This window comes from Stegostoma tigrinum, chromosome 1, assembly GCF_030684315.1.
Source record: "Stegostoma tigrinum isolate sSteTig4 chromosome 1, sSteTig4.hap1, whole genome shotgun sequence".
In the NCBI taxonomy this organism is placed as follows: domain Eukaryota; kingdom Metazoa; phylum Chordata; class Chondrichthyes; order Orectolobiformes; family Stegostomatidae; genus Stegostoma; species Stegostoma tigrinum.
In genome coordinates, this window is record NC_081354.1 from 126,418,762 (window position 1) to 126,435,870 (window position 17,109).

Genomic DNA, 17,109 nt, shown 5'->3' on the forward strand with positions numbered 1-17,109 from the left:
CCATGTTTCAATCAGATTACATCTCATTCTTCAAAACTCCTATGAGTAAAATCCCGACCTGCCCAACCTTTCCTTATAAGACAACTCCTTTGTCCCAGAAATCAAAATATGAACCTTCTCTAATTCCAATGTGCTGTAATTAGAACCAGATGGATCTTATTGACTACAAGATCCCTGATTGGGTGATGATAAAAACTGCTGATGCTGGATTCAGAGATAACACAGTTTGGAGCTGGAGGAACGCAGCAGGCCAAGCAGCATCAGAGGAGCAGGAAAGTTGTCATTTTGGTTCAGGCCCTTCTGCAGATTCCCCTCTCGAAACATCAGCTTTCCAGATCCTTAATTGGGGTTACTAACCTGGACCAATTAGGAAAGTCCTGGCTTGACCCATATAACCCAGAGTTTTAGAGTCCTCCTCAGTTTTGGTGACTGACTCTGAGCTGGCTGGCCACATCCAGTGTACTGTGCAGGAGTAAATAAAGGGTGACTTGGTGATGGGATACTCTCCTCTGTGCAGCTATTTGACAATCCAAGTATATTCCTCCTTTACATAGGGACCACATTTTCACCACCACAGATAGACGCTCTGCCATGGTGAAAATGGTGGATAATGTTGCGATCCTGAGCCTACCTTGAACCTGGGATTTCTTATATTTGTGGGATCAGAATTGGGGCCAGAATGTGGTGTGTGCTGGCTATTTACATGATCAGCTGCCTCCTTTGATATTGGAGCCTTTGATATCTGGAGCCTATAATGTGTGAGGACTAAGAAACAAAGAAACAAAGAAACCTACAGCACAGGAACAGGCCCTTCGGCCCTCCAAGCCTGCGCCGATCAAGATCCTCTGTCTAACCTGTCATCTATTTTCTAACGGTCTGTGTCCACTTGCTCCCTCCCTATCCATGTACCTGTCCAAATATATCTTAAAAGACGCTAACGTGTCTGCGTCTACCACCTCCTCTGGCAACACGTTCCAGGCACCTACCATCCTCTGTGTAAAGAAGTTTCCACACATTTCTCCCTTAAACTTTCCTCCTCTCACTTTGAACTCATGACCCCTAGTAATTGAGTCCTCCACTTTGAGAAAAAGCTTTTTGCTATCCACCCTGTCTATACCCCTCATGATTTTGTAGACCTCAATCAGGTCCCCCCTCAATCTCCGTCTTTCTAATGAAAATAATCCTAAGCTATTCAACATCTCTTCATAGCTAGCACCCTCCATACGAGGCCACATCCTGGTGAATCTCCTCTGCATCCTCTCCAAAGCATCCACATCCTTTTGGTTATGTGGCGACCAGAACTGTACACAGTACTCCAAACGTGGCCGAACCAAAGTCCTATACAACTGCAACATGACCTGCCAACTCTTGTACTCAATACCCCGCCCAATGAAGGAAAGCATGCCATATGCCTTCTTGACCACCCTATTGACCTGCGTTGTCACCTTCAGGGAACAATGAACCTGAACACCCAGATCTCTCTGTTCATCAATTTTCCCTCGGACTTTTCCATTTACTGTATAGTTCGCCCTTGAATTTGATCTTCCAAAATGCATCACCTCGCATTTGCCCGGATTGAACTCCATCTGCCATTTATCTGCCCAACTCTCCAGTCTATCTATATTCTGCTGTAATTTCTGACAGTCCCCTTCACTATCTACTCCACCAATCTTAGTGTCATCAGCAAACTTGCTGATCAGACCACCTACACCTTCCTCCAGATCATTTACATATATCACAAACAACAGTGGTCCCAGCACAGATCCCTGTGGAACACCACTGGTTACAGGTCTCCAAATTGAGAAACTCCCTTCTACTACTACCCTCTGTCTCCTGTTGCCTAGCCAGTTTTTTATTCATCTAGCTAGCACACCCTGGACCCCATGTGACTTCACTTTCTCCATCAGCCTGCCATGGGGTCACTTTCTCCATCAGCCTGCCATGGGGATCAGGTAAGTACAAGTCTATTGTTGTTTGGATTGCCAAGGGCCCCACTTGTTACCGGCAAAATCTTAGCCAGGACATCTGGCCCGGAGAGGGAATGTGACAACAAGTTTTTCTGACGGGGTTTATCTAGTCTAACTTCATATTACTGTTCAGTTCTTACATGTACCACATGTGGCAGGGAATTGTCATTTTCAAAAATACATGTACTGTGGTCCTCTACCTGTATGTACCAGGCAGTGAGTGACCTAACTAGCTGTCCATAGGAACGGCTTTCCAAAAACATGCTGGAATATTTCTGAGGAAATCATTGTGAGGGCAAATAGAGTGCTCTTGGGGGGGGCAAGGCAATGTTAACACACAAATCCTGCTCAAGCCTCATCTGAAAACTTTTACACAAATACTCTGACCCCAGCCAACACCCCCACCCCCTGCTGTTTGTTCAAACACATATGTTTGATCCCCGATTGGTCATCATGAACACCAATTATGTCATGTGTCATAGCATTACTGTGCCGGATCCTGATCATCAGTTCTCGTCATTTGAACAGATCTTAACTTATTCAGAGAGTAGAATATTATTTCTTAAATGATTCAACAACAGCTTGCATTTGTATAATACCTCAAAGGTACACTGAGGCATTTCATGATTGTCAACAGACTAATATTTACAGTCATAGAGCCAAAGAGAAATACAGGAAGGAAACAGGCCTTTTTGCGCAAACTGGTCCATGCTGACCGTGGTGACCACTCAACTAATTCCAAATGCCCTCATTTAGTCCATATCCGTCTAAACCCTTCCTATCCATGTACTATCCAATTGTTTTTAAACGTTGATATTGTACCTGCCTCAACTACTTTCTCTGGCAGCCCATTCCATATATACACCACTCTCTGTGTGAAGAAATTGACCCTCAGTCATACAGCCATAGAGATATACAGCACAGAAACGCATCCTTTGGCCCAACTCATCCATGCCGGCCAGATGTCCTGTATAAATCTAGTCCCATTTGCCAGCATTTGGCCCATATGCCTCTAAGCCTTTCCTATTCATGTACCCACCCAGATACCCATCCAGATGCCTTTTAAATGTTGTAATTGTACCAGCCTCTGCCACTTCCTCTGGCAGCTGATTCAATACTTGCACCATCCTCTGTGTGAAAGAATTGCCCCATAGGTCCCTTTAAAATCTTTCCCCTCTTACCTTAAAACCTAAATCCTCTAGTTTTGGAATCCCCCATCCTGGATGAATGACCTTGTCTATTTATGCTATCCATGCCCCTCATGATTTCATAAAACCTTATAAGGTCACCCCTGGAAAATAACCACAGTCTATTCAGCCTCTCCCTACAGCTCAATCACTCCGATCTTTGCAACATCCTTGTAAATCTTTTCTGAATCCTTTTAAGTTTTACAACATCCTTCCTATAGTAGGAAGAACAGAATTGCATGCAGTATTCTAATAGTGGTCTAACCAATGTCCTATACAGCCGAAGCATGACCTCCCAACTCTTATACTCAATGCACTGACCAATAAAGGCATGCATACCAAATGCCTTCTCTATTATTCTATCTACCTGTGACTCCACTTCCAAGGAACAAAGAACCTGCACTCCAAGGTCTCTTTGTTCAGCAACATTCCCCAGACCGTATCATTATCTGTATAAGTCCTGCCCTGATTTGCCTTTCCAAAGTGCAGCACTTCACATTGGTCCAAATTAAACTCCATCTGCCACTCCTCGGCCCATTGCCCATCTGAACAATGTCTTGATATACTCTGAGGTAACCTTCTGCACTGTCTACTACACCTCAAATTTTGGAGTCATCTGCAAACTTACTAACCATACCTCCTATGTTCACACCCAAATCAGCCAGCATTGATCCTTGTGGCATATCACTGGTCACAGGCCTCCAGTCTGAAAAGCAACCCTCTACCACAACCCTCTGTCTTCTAGCTTCGAGCCAGTTGTGTACTCAAATGGCTGGTTCTCCTTGCATTCCATATTTGATATAAAGAGCCGTTCGAATAGATGACTGAGAGCTTAGTCAAGGAGTTGAGTTTTCATGAGTGACATAAAACATTTCAAAGTCTTTTCATAGGCCTGCATTTGAATAGTGTTAATCACTCTGTCTGTGTGAAGAGGAATGTCCTGATATCTACCCTAACATTACCATTTCCTAATTAGCTTTCTGCCCAATAAATCTCAAGTGCCCCCAATCTCTGTAAACTATCTGGATGAGAATATAGGAGGCATGGTTAGTAAGTTTGCAGATGACACTAAAATTAATGTTACAGTGCACAGTGAAGAAGGTTATCTGGACTACAAAGAGAGCTTGATCAATTGTGTCAATGGGCTGAGGAGTGGCAGATGGAGTTTGATTTATAGTGTTGTAGAACAGGCAGACATAGAGGTTTTGGTACATAATTCTTTGAAATTTGAGTCATGGATAGACAGGGTGTTTAAAAAGGTGTTTACCACACTTACCTTCTCTGCTCAAATCTTTGAGTACAGGAGTTGGGACGTCATGTTGAAGCTGTACAGGACGTTGCCGTGGCCTCTTCTGGAGTACTGTATGTGGTTCTTGCTGCCCTGTTATAGGAAGGATATTATTAAATTGGAAGGGAAGACTGTTAATGCCTTCCTTATGGAATCAAGGGCCACTGTCCTGAAGTAAGCATTAAGAAATTTAAGAATATAAGAAATAGGAACAGGATGAGGCTATTCAGCCATTCGGACATAGAAAAGGACTCTCCTTCTGAACCTCTCCCCTCATCTGAGGCATGGTAACCCTCAGTTTAAACCACCTCACCAGCCATTTTGCTTTAATGAGACAACAGCCCTATGGACTGGTAGAATTATGGTGACTTTGCTCCATTCGGACTTCTCCTGAATGTTTCATTCAATTCTGACAACTACCCAAACACAGGTGCATTCATACTTTGGAGGCAGTAAAGTCAGGGGTAGGAGTTATAGAGTCATAGAGTCGTACAGCACAGAAACAGACCCGTTGGTCCAACTACTTCATGCCAACCATGTTCCTAAACTAAACTAGTCCCACTTGCTTAACAGAATGCCTGCTACAGCATGAAATATTGTTTCAGTGTCCTTACAAGCACTGTATGACCAACTGGGGAAGATGCTGCCGTTAGAGGCACAGGGCTCTTCAATAGTGTCCTCCACATCTCCTCAGGAGCTTTGCAACACCCAGCTGTCGATGTTGTGGAAACACCACATGGCAGTACTGTTAGAGAAAATTGTGTGCAAGTCAGGCTCTAACCATTAACTTCTCAACCAATTATTACACTCTAAGCAAGACCGTTAGTGTTTCATAAAGATGATCAGATGATGAAAGAAAGGATGATAGTAAGACTTGTGAGATAACGAAGTTTGGAGCTGGATGAACACAGCAGGCCAAGCAGCATCTTAGGGGCACAAAAGCTGACGTGTCGGGCCTAGACCCTTCATCAGAAAAGGTAAGACTTGTGTATAAGATGTGAGTTGGCCTATAGTGCACTGAGGATGATTTCGCTGAATTAAGTGGAGCAGTCCTTCATGGGGCCCACTTTCTCTGCTCCACCTATTCCTGAAAATCCTTCCCTTACTCCAGCACTTGCTGCTGTCCAGGTGATAATCCAAACTTCTATTGAATTCCAATTCCAACATCTGCCATTGTGGGATTCAGACCCTGGTTTGCGGAACATTTGTCTCAGCTACTGGATTCCTAGTTCAGTGAGTTTACTATGTGTCAGTGCCTCTCCTTCCCAGTGTGTAGCAGATGACCACAAATCTGGATACCAGCTTTGAATGTACTGTCCCAAACAGTAAAAATGTTGACTGATCATGCTAATACTTGCTTTCTCGTAGCTGCATGGCTGTTCTTCGTATGGACTACAGCTGTGTGAGTCATGAGACTTTTCCCAAGATTATTAGTGCTCAGCCTGTAATTTGTCTTGGAGCACATTAGCACCTGAAGATCATGTATAGCATAGATGATTTTCTAATCATTATCCCAGATACAACCTAATTAAATGAGAACAGTAATTTTCCCTCACTTTTACGATCTACCATATATCCTTGTGTTGAAATTCAATCTCCAAGCGTCCTTCTGACCATTTTGGGTTAATACTTTCCCTTCGCAAAAGATGGGCTTAGAAAGTTAATTGTAGAGATTCTCATGCTTCCCTGGAGGTGACTAGCAAACCAAATCAAAAGAGAGAATTATTCCTTCCCTGGAGTGGTGTGAACAAGGGCAAGAAAGTTGGGAAAACACAGAAATTGAAAAATTCAGAATCTCATCATGAAAAAGCATGTTGCAGTATTCCCCTTAAGCCATAAGTGGCAAATTCAGAATCTCACTGTTGAAAAATGACCACCTTGTTTCTGTGTATTTGCCCACCATTAATACCCTAACTCACCTTATTTATATGCCACTTCCAATTCTACATTCTTTTCAGGGAACTAGATGGCACAAGTTTGCAATACATCGCTCAGAGCAGGTGCCTGGTACTGCAGCTCACTGATTACTTATCCTGGCCTTCATTTGACTGTGTCTTCAGTGCAATGTCACTATTTGCTCTAGGGACACCACATTTCACTCTTCATCCACTCAAGTCAACATTGGCACACCTCACCATGCCTTCTCTTTGGATGAACACTTCAGCCCTTCAACCACCCTGCTTTGGAGCTCAGGGAAACCAATGATTTGCTTGCTTCCATCTGGTGTCTTTGCACACAGGGTGGCATCTCATTGATTTGCATAGAATGTGACTTAAGAATGTTAGTATATGTTCTTAATGCTCACTCACTTTGCATTTAATGAAGACTGCTAGCATCTATACGCTGCATTTGCTTTCATAGAACCGTCTCACTGACTTCAGCACCGACCTATAGGCTGCAGCCTCCCTGCTGCTCATAGCTTTTGCAGTGCTCAGAATTTTCAGTATTCAGTTACAGCCACCAGCCGTTGTGGTTCACATTGCATTCTTATACAGGAGGCAGGGCAGGCAGACTGTCATACTGGAGAGTACTGCACAGTCAATGTCACACATGCAGCATGTACAGGCAGCTCACACATCAAACTTGGGCTTCAAGCAAATGACGATACACGAAAGTCAAACATGACCAGTAAAAGGAGGGTAAAAGGGTCAGTCAGGTGGTAATGCCATAGTCAAACAAGGTTCTCGTCTGATTCCAGTCTGGGGATTGGCCACAATCACTTAGGTGCTTGGTCCTACCATACTCTGGGAATTGATGCCCAAGTAGTTCAGGAGTTTGGTTAAAGCTGAACATCTGGTGGAAGTATATTAATTAATGGTTTAATGGTGCTTCACTGACAGCATGTGTGTACTCCAAGTGTAGCAGTCACACTTTGGTTGTGAGAAGTACAATTAATTAATGACCCAAATCTCAGGCAAACCTGCTGCTGTTCCTATGCCTGTCTGTGCATTCTGACAGACTCATTAATGGCTGAGCCCACAGGGTCTGAGCAGGTGCCTGATCTCCAGCGGCGCTCTGAAGGTCGTGCATCTAGGGTATTTCTTCCTCAAACAACTGCAAAGACGAGTTAGCAATGTGCTCGCCAGACTGTAATCTCAGATCAGATCTAGAAAGAGAACCCATTGACAGTGTCTGAGTCATTGATGGGTGCAGGTCCGAGCCTGACTTGTGTATCCTTTGACAGTACAGCGGCTTCCTCTATTGGGGTGGGGTTTGAGCTGATATTATCTGGTACCAGCTTCTCCATAGTCAGAGGTTTGCCAGGTGCTGCTTGTGCCTGTGTAAGAGATGAGAGGGAGTTAGTTGTGCAAGAGGAAGGAAAGCTCTGGCAGATTAAGAAGGGCCGAAAGAAAAACTTAAAGAACTGCAGACGCTGTAAATCTGCACACAAAAAAGACCCTGTGCTTCCAGTTAGAACATAGAACATAGAACATAGAACAGTACAGCACAGAACAGGCCCTTCAGCCCACAATGTTGTGCCGACCATTGATCCTCATGGATGCACCCTCAAATTTCTGTGACCATATACATGTCCAGCAGTCTCTTAAATGACCCCAATGACCTTGCTTCCACAACTGCTGCTGGCAACGCATTCCAGGCTCCCACAACTCTCTGCGTAAAGAACCTGCCTCTGACATCCCCTCTATATTTTCCACCAACCAGCTTAAAACTATGACCCCTCGTGCTAGCCATTTCTGCCCTGGGAAATAGTCTCTGGCTATCAACTCTATCTATGCCTCTCATTATCTTGTATACCTCAATTAGGTCCCCTCTCCTCCTCCTTTTCTCCAATGAAAAGAGACCGAGCTCAGTCAACCTCTCTTCATAAGATAAGCCCTCCAGTCCAGGCAGCATCCTGGTAAACCTCCTGTGAACCCTCTCCAAAGCATCCACATCTTTCCTATAATAGGGCGCCCAGAACTGGACGCAGTATTCCAAGTGCGGTCTAACCAAAGTTTTATAGAGCTGCAACAAGATCTCACGACTCTTAAACTCAATCCCCCTGTTAATGAAAGCCAAAACACCATATGCTTTCTTAACAACCCTGTCCACTTGGGTGGCCATTCTAAGGGATCTATGTATCTGCACACCAAGATCCCTCTGTTCCTCCACGCTGCCAAGAATCCTATCCTTAATCCTGTACTCAGCTTTCAAATTCGACCTTCCAAAATGCGTCACCTCGCATTTATCCAGGTTGAACTCCATCTGCCACCTCTCAGCCCATCTCTGCATCCTGTCAATGTCCCGCTGCAGCCTACAACAGCCCTCTATACTGTCAACGACACCTCCGACCTTTGTGTCGTCTGCAAACTTGCTGACCCATCCTTCAATCCCCTCGTCCAAGTCATTAATAAAAATTACAAACAGTAGAGGCCCAAGGACAGAGCCCTGTGGAACTCCACTCACCACTGACTTCCAGGCAGAATATTTTCCTTCTACTACCACTCGCTGTCTTCTGTTGGCCAGCCAATTCTGTATCCAAGCAGCTAAGTTCCCCTGTATCCCATTCCTCCTGACCTTCTGAATGAGCCTACCATGGGGAACCTTATCAAATGCCTGCCAGTTTACCACATCACGCTGTTCCCTGCCCAACATCTCTGTCTCTGGCTTGCGACAGTGTTCCAGTGAAGCTCAGTGCAAGTTAGAAGAACAACATCTCATTTTCCATTTGGGGGCCCTGCAGCCCTCCAGACTCAATATCGAGTTCGATAATTTTAGGGCCTAAACTCTCCCATGTCCTAGCCCCCTATCCCACACACCAGGCCTCGTTATCACACAGACTGCCATTACACACCCCCTGTTGTTAGTCACTAACAGTCCCCACTAACAACTATTCAACCTCCCAGCCTGATTGTTAGCAACTCCTTTGTCTGTCCAATTGCTCTTCTCTCTCTTTGGGCTCTATCCTCACCTATCATTTACTCCTTACCCCATCCTCTCACACTGCGCTCTGCATATAAACCAACATTTCCAGCTAACATCAGTTCTGAGGAAGGATCACTGAACCTGAAATGTTAACTCTGATTTTTCTTCACAGATGCTATTCGACCTGCTGAGCTTTTTCCAGCTGTTTTTGTTCCAGAGTACAAAGGAGTTAGCATGGGCTGAATATCCCCCTTTTCTGAGCAGTGTCATTTCTATGGCTGTTGATTGGTGGGCAGTACAACACAATGCAGCTTTTGGCATTGCCATTGATGTTTCCCTGTTTCCACATGAGCAAACATGCCCTTCTCTGGCCAGTTCCAGAATTTCTTTACTCCAAGGGCGTTAAAAAGGTTGATATCCACCAAGCCATCATCCATCCACTCCACCACTCACCCTGTCCCCCACAGTCTTGGACCTATCAGCCTGGTTTTGGGCTAATCTTCCTTGTTACGTTTGAGTACTTTAGGTGGGTCAGTTTTTGTCCAACGTGTGCAGGAGGGTTTCCTGACACAGTAGACAGATAGACCAATACGAGTAATGAACTAGGCCAAATGTTAGATTTGGAGGTAGGGGAGCATTTTGGTGATAGTGACCACAATTCAGTTACATTTAATTTAGCGATGGAACGGGATAGGTATATACTGCAGGGCAAGAGTTATAGCTGGGGGAAAGGCAACTATGAGGTGATTAGGCAAGATTTAGGATGCACAGGATGGGGAAGGAAACTGCAGGGGCTGGGCACAATTGAAAGGTGGAGCTTGTTCAAGGAACAGCTACTGCATGTCCTTGATAAGTATGTACCTGTCCGACAGGGAGGAAGTGGTCGAGGTATGTCAGGAACAAAAGAATGGCTAGAGTAAGATTAGGCCCAGTCAAGGACAGTAGTGGGAAGTTGTGTGTGGAGTCCAAAGAGATAGGAGAGATGCTAAATGAATATTTTTCATCAGTATTCACACAGGAAAAAGACAATGTTGTCGAAGAGAATGCTGAGATACAGGCTAATAGAATAGACGGGATTGAGGTTCATAAATTGGAGATGTTAGCAATTCTGGAAAGTGTGAAAATAGATAAGTCCCCTGGGCCGGATGGGATTTATCCTAGGATTCTCTGGGAAGCTAGGGAGGAGATTGCAGAGCCTTTGGCTTGGATCTTTATGTCGCCATTGTCTACAGGAATAGTGCCACAAGACTGGACGATAGCAAATGTTGCCCCCTTGTTCAAGAAGGGGAGTAGAGGCACCCCTGGTAATTATAGACCAGCGAGCCTTACTTCGGTTGTGGGTAAAGTGCTAGAGAGGATTATAAGAGATAGGACTTATAATCATTGAGAAAGGAATAATTTGATTAGGGATAGTCAACACAGTTTTGTGAAGGGTAGGTCGTACCTCACAAACCTTCGTGAGCTCTTTAAGAAGGTGACCAAACAGGTGGATGAGGGTAAAGTGGTTGATGTGGTGTATATGGATTTCAGTAAAGCATTTGATAAGGATCCCCATGGGAGGCTATTGAAGATAATACGGAGGCATGGGATTAAGGGTGATTTAGTGGTTTGGATCAGAAATTGGCTAGCTGTAAGAAGACAGAGGGTGGTGGTTGATGGGAAATGTTCATCCTGGAGTTCAGTTACTAGTGGTGTACCACAAGGATCTGTTTTGGGGCCACTGTTGTTTGTCATTTTTATAAATGACCTGGATGAGGACGTAGAAGGATAGGTTATTAAATTTGCGGATGACACTAAAGTCGGTGGAGTTGTGGATAGTGCAGAAGGATGTTGCAGGCCACAGAGGGACATAGATAAGCTGCAGAGCTGGGCTGAGAGGTGACAAATGGAGTTTAATAAGGAAAAGTGTGAAGTGATTCATTTTAGAAGGAGTAACAGGAGTACCAAATACTGGACTAATGGTAAGATTCTTGGTAGAGTGGGCGAACAGAGAGATCTTGGTGTCCGTGTGCATAGATCCCTGAAAGTTGCCACCCAGGTTGATAGGGTTGTTAAGAAGGTGTATGGTGTGTTAGGTTTTATTGGTGGTGGGATTGAGTTTCAGAGCCATGAGGTCATGTTGCAGCTGTACAGAACTCTGGTGCGGCCACACTTGGAGCATTGCGTACAGTTCTGGTCGTCGCATTATAAGAAGGATGTGGAAGCTTTGGAAAGGTTGCAGAGGAGATTTACCAGGATTTTGCCTGGTATGGAGGGAAGGTCTTATGAGGAAAGGCTGAAGGACTTGAGGCTGTTTTAGTTTCGAGAAGAACGTTAAGACGTGACTTAATAGAGACATACAAGATGATCAGAGGATTAGATAGGGTGGACAGTGAGAGCCTTTTTCCTGGATGGTGATGACTCGCACGAGGGGACACAGCTTTAAATTGAGGGGTGATAGATCTAGGACAGATATCAGAGGTAGGTTCTTTCCTTAGAGAGTAGTAAGGACACGGAATGTCCTGCCTGCAACAGTGGTAGATTCGCCAAGATTAAGGGCATTTAAATGGTCATTGGAAAAACGTATGGATGATAATGGAATAGTATAGGCTAAATGAGCTTCAGATTGGTTTCACAGGTAGGCGCAACATCGAGGGCCGAAGGGCCTGTACTGCGCTGTAATGTTTTATGTTCTATGAACATCGGAAGGTCCTGGCTGTAGTGAGCATTCTGACCTCTCCTGCTGTGCGATTGTATGAGAAAGTCATTGAAGAGCCTGCGCAATTAATTAATGAGATGAACAGCAGAAGATTGCATTCTCACCCATTGCAGAGCAGACCCCATTTGACAAAACACTTTACATGCAAGTGGGAAAATCTTTCATCTCGAAGCAAAGTTTAGCCAGCCATATGTTCACCTACACAATGGCTTTTATCAACCCAGCTATTTAAAGAGCTTCAGTAAGATTTTAAAGCTAATCCTTTTGTGCAAGCCATTTGATTTAATTACAGCTAATCAACCAACACCAGCTTATTATTCTTGCCAGTCTCCACAAATCACCAACAAAAAAAACACAATTTACAGAGTTCAGTTGTTGATGGAAAGTTAAACATTATTATTTTCCATTGTTGGTAGTGAAACAGGATGAGTCACAAGATGAGTTGCTTTGAGAGTCAGCAGGGAAGACACAAACAAGACACAGGCTAAATCATTTCTCCACACCTCTTTTAGGAATCAATTTTAACAGGATGCTTGCATTAAGGGTTTATAGACAGTGACTAGACAATGTAGTAGAGTGAGGACTGTACAAAAATGTCTTTATTAATTTTATCTTTCTCATAACGCATTTTTCTTCTCATTCGGTAAGAAATTTATATGAGTTTAAAATCCCCAGGATTTGGTGATCATAATGTGATAGAATTTTATAACAGAGACCAGGACTTGTGCAATGACAAAGGACGTTGTTGCAATAACAGCAACAGTGGTAGATTCGCCAAGATTAAGGGCATTTAAATGGTCATTGGAAAAATGTATGGATGACAATGGAATGGTGTAGGCTAAATGGAGGTTGGAAACTGGAAGTCATAACTCAAAGATGGCTTCTCCAATTTTTTGCACGGCTGGGAAGGTGGGAGGCTGTTTTTCACACGTGCATTTCATAGATGCAGATGAACAGATGCATGAGCAGATACCTTCAGTTATGTCTTATTTTAGTGATCAGAATGTGTAAAGCAATAATATGTACCAATTCAGCTTGATAGGAGCAAGTCTGAACATTGTGGATTTATTTAGATGCCTACATACCAGTTTGGAGAGGTAAGATGCCTTTGGGAATTGTGCAAAGTCGACATGAGAGTGTGCAAGAAGTGTGTAAACTTAATAAATAGCAAACTCTTAGAAACTGTCAACATAGCTGTCAAAAGCAATTGTCAAAATCACCAAAAGCAGCTGTTAAGTTATGAAAACATTTAAAGATCTTGTATTTTAAATCAGGAAAGTAGATTGAAAAGATAAATTGGCAAACCCGATTCATGGAAGCGAGGGTAGACAGACAATGACAAACATGGAAAGAATTAATTCATAATTTACGACAATAATATATTCCCATATGAATTAAAAATCCCTACAGCAAAGAGTTGTTCGACCGTAGCTAACTGGAGCAGTTAAAAGTTGCATTGATTAAAATATAAATAATAAATTATAGTGTTATCAAAAGGACCACAAAATTGAAAAAAGAAAATAGTATATGACAGTGAACTAGTTACAGAGCTAAAATCAGAGCACAAAAGTTTCCATTGTTTTGTAAATCAGAAGAAATTACCAAGAGTAAACATGGCTCCTGAGCGACTGGGACGGAAGAAATTGCAATAGGTAACTTAAAAAATGGCAGAGACATTCAACAAAAGCTTTGTGTCTGTCTTCACTAGAGGAGACACAACAAACATTCCGTGGAAGTAATTGTGGGCAAAGGGCCTTAGGGATTTGTATTAATTAAAATATAGTTCTGGAAGAATTAGTGAAACTAAAAGCTGATACATCCCTTGGGTCTGAGATAACAAAATTTGGAGCTGGATGAACACAACAGGCCAAGCAGCATCTTAGGAGCACAAAAGCTGACATTTCAGGCCAAGGTCCTTCTTCTGATAACCTACATCTTAAAGTTTTGAAAGAGGTGGTTACAGAGATACGCAGACCTCAGATTCCAAATTAATCTCAGTGGATTAGAAGATAACAAATGTACCATTTAGGGTTTCGTATGTTTTAATCAAGTCATCTCTCACTTTTCTAACTCCAGCAGGTACAAGATTAGCCTATCCAACTTATCCTCACAAGACAGCCCACTCACTCCATGTATTATTCCAGAAAATCTTTACTGAATACATTTACATCCTTCATTAAATAATGAGACCCTACTGTACATAAAGCTCTGAATGTGGACTTACCAGCGCACTATATAACTGAAACATAACATTCTTACTTATCTATTCAATTCCCTTTGCAATAAATTATACTATTTGAATACCTTAACTATTTGCTAAACTTGCATACTAGTCTTTGCTAATTAATGCACAAAATTCAACAATAGCCACTGCTATGAGCTGATCCCCTTAAAAGATTGAATGAGGCAGAGGGGTTCTTAGTCATTGAGAGACAGGCAAGACCAGCACAGTGTATACTGCTGGGAGGAGGCCAATAAGTGCTCAGCAGTGCAGTAAGACATATAGCTGCTGAGTACAATTGTAGGATTGTCTGAGCACAAGGAAGTGCTGATGTAGTGGTGTCTCTGGATTTGGCATCTTGAGATACAGGTTATTGCTCTGGGGTACTTGCATTTGAAATCTACCATGATAGATGGTGAAACTTCAATTCAATAAACTTAGCCTAGACTAACGGTGATCATGTAGCCGCATTTGATTGTTGTTAAAACTTATCTAATGTCCGTTAGGGGAGGAACTCTGCTGTACTTACCTGGTCTGGCACAGCCCACATGTGATTCTGGACCAACAGTGATACAGTTGACTCTTAATAACCTTCTGGTCAAGCGGGCAAGGATGAATGCCAGCCGCGCCAGTGATGACTAATGAAATAATGTTAAATTAAAAAAGGTGTTTGGGGTAACATTTAGCATGGATAGGGATTGCTAATTGGGTGCAGAGAGTATAGATAAATGGTTCATTTTCATGTTACATAAATATTTATGATCTGTATCAGTTATGTGGATGAAAGGCCAAAATGTATCTTTGCTCTATCTCCTGACAACACAAAGACAGGTGGAAAAATAAATTGTGGAGAAAATATCTGGACTCTGCAAGGGGATATAGGTAAGTTGAGTGAATAGCCAAAAATTTTGAACGATGTTCATATTGCCAAAAAGCAGTGTATTATTTAAATGGAGATAAACTGCAGAACTCTGTGGTACAGCGACATCTAGATATCTTGGTATACGAAAAACAAAAAGGTTATACTCAGTCAGCAAGTAGAAGGCAAATGGGATATTGTTAGTTATTGTGAGGAAAATAAAATATAGGAGTAGGGAAGTTTTGCTCCAGTTGAGCAGGGCATTAGTGAGACCACTTCAGGAATACTTTTGATTTCCTTACTTAGAGATGATATAACTGCATTAGAAACAGTTCAGAGAAGGTTCATTTGACTGATACTTGAATGAAGGAGTTATCTTATGAGGAAAGATGAGACGAACTGGCCCTGTATCCACTGGAGTTTAGACTTTTAAGACTTGAGCCTGTTACAACATGCCAGGTCCTGAGGGGACTTGAAAGGATGAATACTGAGATGATGTTGCCCCTTGTGGAGAGACTAGAATGAGGGGAAATGGTCAAAAAGTAAGGTATCTCCCATTTGAGACTGAGATGAGGGTAGTTTTTTTTATGGTCAAAGCTGTTTCCATTCATTGAATTTTCTTACGAGCAAAACAGTAAAAGCTGGGTCATTGATAATGGGAACTGCAGATGCTCGAGAATCCAAGATAACGAAATGTGAGGGTGGACGAACACAGCAGGCCCAGCTGGGTCATTGAATATTTTTAAAACTAAACTGAATAGATCTTTGATTGACAATGAAGTAAAAGAGCATAGGAAATAGGTAGGAGAGCAATTAAATTTAATGCCTATCAAATGGAAGTGTAGGTTTGAAGGGGCAGAATGGCCTACTCTTGTTCCTAATTTGTATGCTTGCACATTCATAAATGCAAAGAAGCTATGTTGAATGTCCATAAAACCTTAGTTTAGCATCAACTGGAGTATTATGTCCAGTTATTCACACTTTATGAAGCATGTTACTGCATCAGAGAAACATAGAGAAGATTCACAAGAATAGTTCCATGGATAAGTAGCTGTAGTCACATGGACAGAATGTAAAACCTGGGACTGTTCTCCTTGGAGAAGAGAAGGATGGTAGGAAATTTAATAGCGGTGTTCAAAATCATGAGATGTTTGAACAGAGTAGATGTAGAAATATGAAGAACCAGACAGTATCATGAAAGTAACTGGCAAAAAAAGTAATTGCAATAAAAGGGAAATACTTTACGCAGCAAATAGGTTGAATATGCAGTGAAGTACCTGTGCATGTAATGGAGGCAAATTCAATTGAGGCATTCAAAAGAGAATCTGATCCTTTTCTGCAGAGAAAAGATTGCAGGGCTATGAGAAAAACGCAGGGGAGAAGCAGGAGGTGAACTGCTTTTATAATGACACAAAAATGCCAAGCTGAATGGCCTCCCACTGTGCTGTCCCTGTTCTATGGCTGGATGTGTAACTACTACTAAAATAACATTAACATTGTCTACAGTTAACCAGAACTAATTATCACAAAGAAAAGATTAATTTAGTGAATAAAGTAATGAGCCAAATATTGTTGTAAATGCAGATCATAATTAATTGATCAGCAGCCTTCAAAGAAGTTTAACTTTTCCAGACTCTTGAGAAGAAATCTGATGGGTTTTCTGAGATTACGCTCAGTGCACAGTACAGGCTGTTTGCTTAAAGTCAAAGTTCAGAGGTGAAGTAAATGAGCTTAGAACTGACACATGAGAAATGGCATTAAAAACAAATTTCCCTGACATTTTAAACAATATGTTGTTTTATTAAATTAACTTTCTGTTGGAGAAGCCTCAAAAATCTAACATTTTACATTTTGGAGTAAATGCTGCTAATCAGGATTTCAGAAAGATTTTTTTGTTATGGAAACTGCAGATATTTTACAGAATTTGTTTAACATTCTTTCTTTTATTTCAATAAATAGCTGTTTCTGTCTTGTTACTAGTAATGATCTCGTTAACCTATTTATGTACAATGTGGTTAGTTTC

The 17,109-nt window shown here is 42.3% G+C and overlaps 1 protein-coding gene across 4 annotated transcripts in view; it reads right to left on the bottom strand.

Annotated features, from left to right (window-relative positions):
• The window catches only part of LOC125452731 (sorting nexin-18-like), a 153,078-nt gene that overhangs the window by 15,889 nt on the left and 120,080 nt on the right, over positions 1-17,109 (bottom strand). For 2 of the 4 annotated variants that reach the window (XM_059648505.1, XM_059648497.1), the window contains one exon: positions 4,431-4,535. The exons of the other annotated variants lie outside the window; for them this stretch is intronic. In XM_059648505.1, the coding sequence (XP_059504488.1) occupies positions 4,431-4,535 (105 nt within the window). The remainder of the gene's footprint in view (positions 1-4,430; positions 4,536-17,109) is intronic. 4 annotated transcript variants of the gene reach the window in all.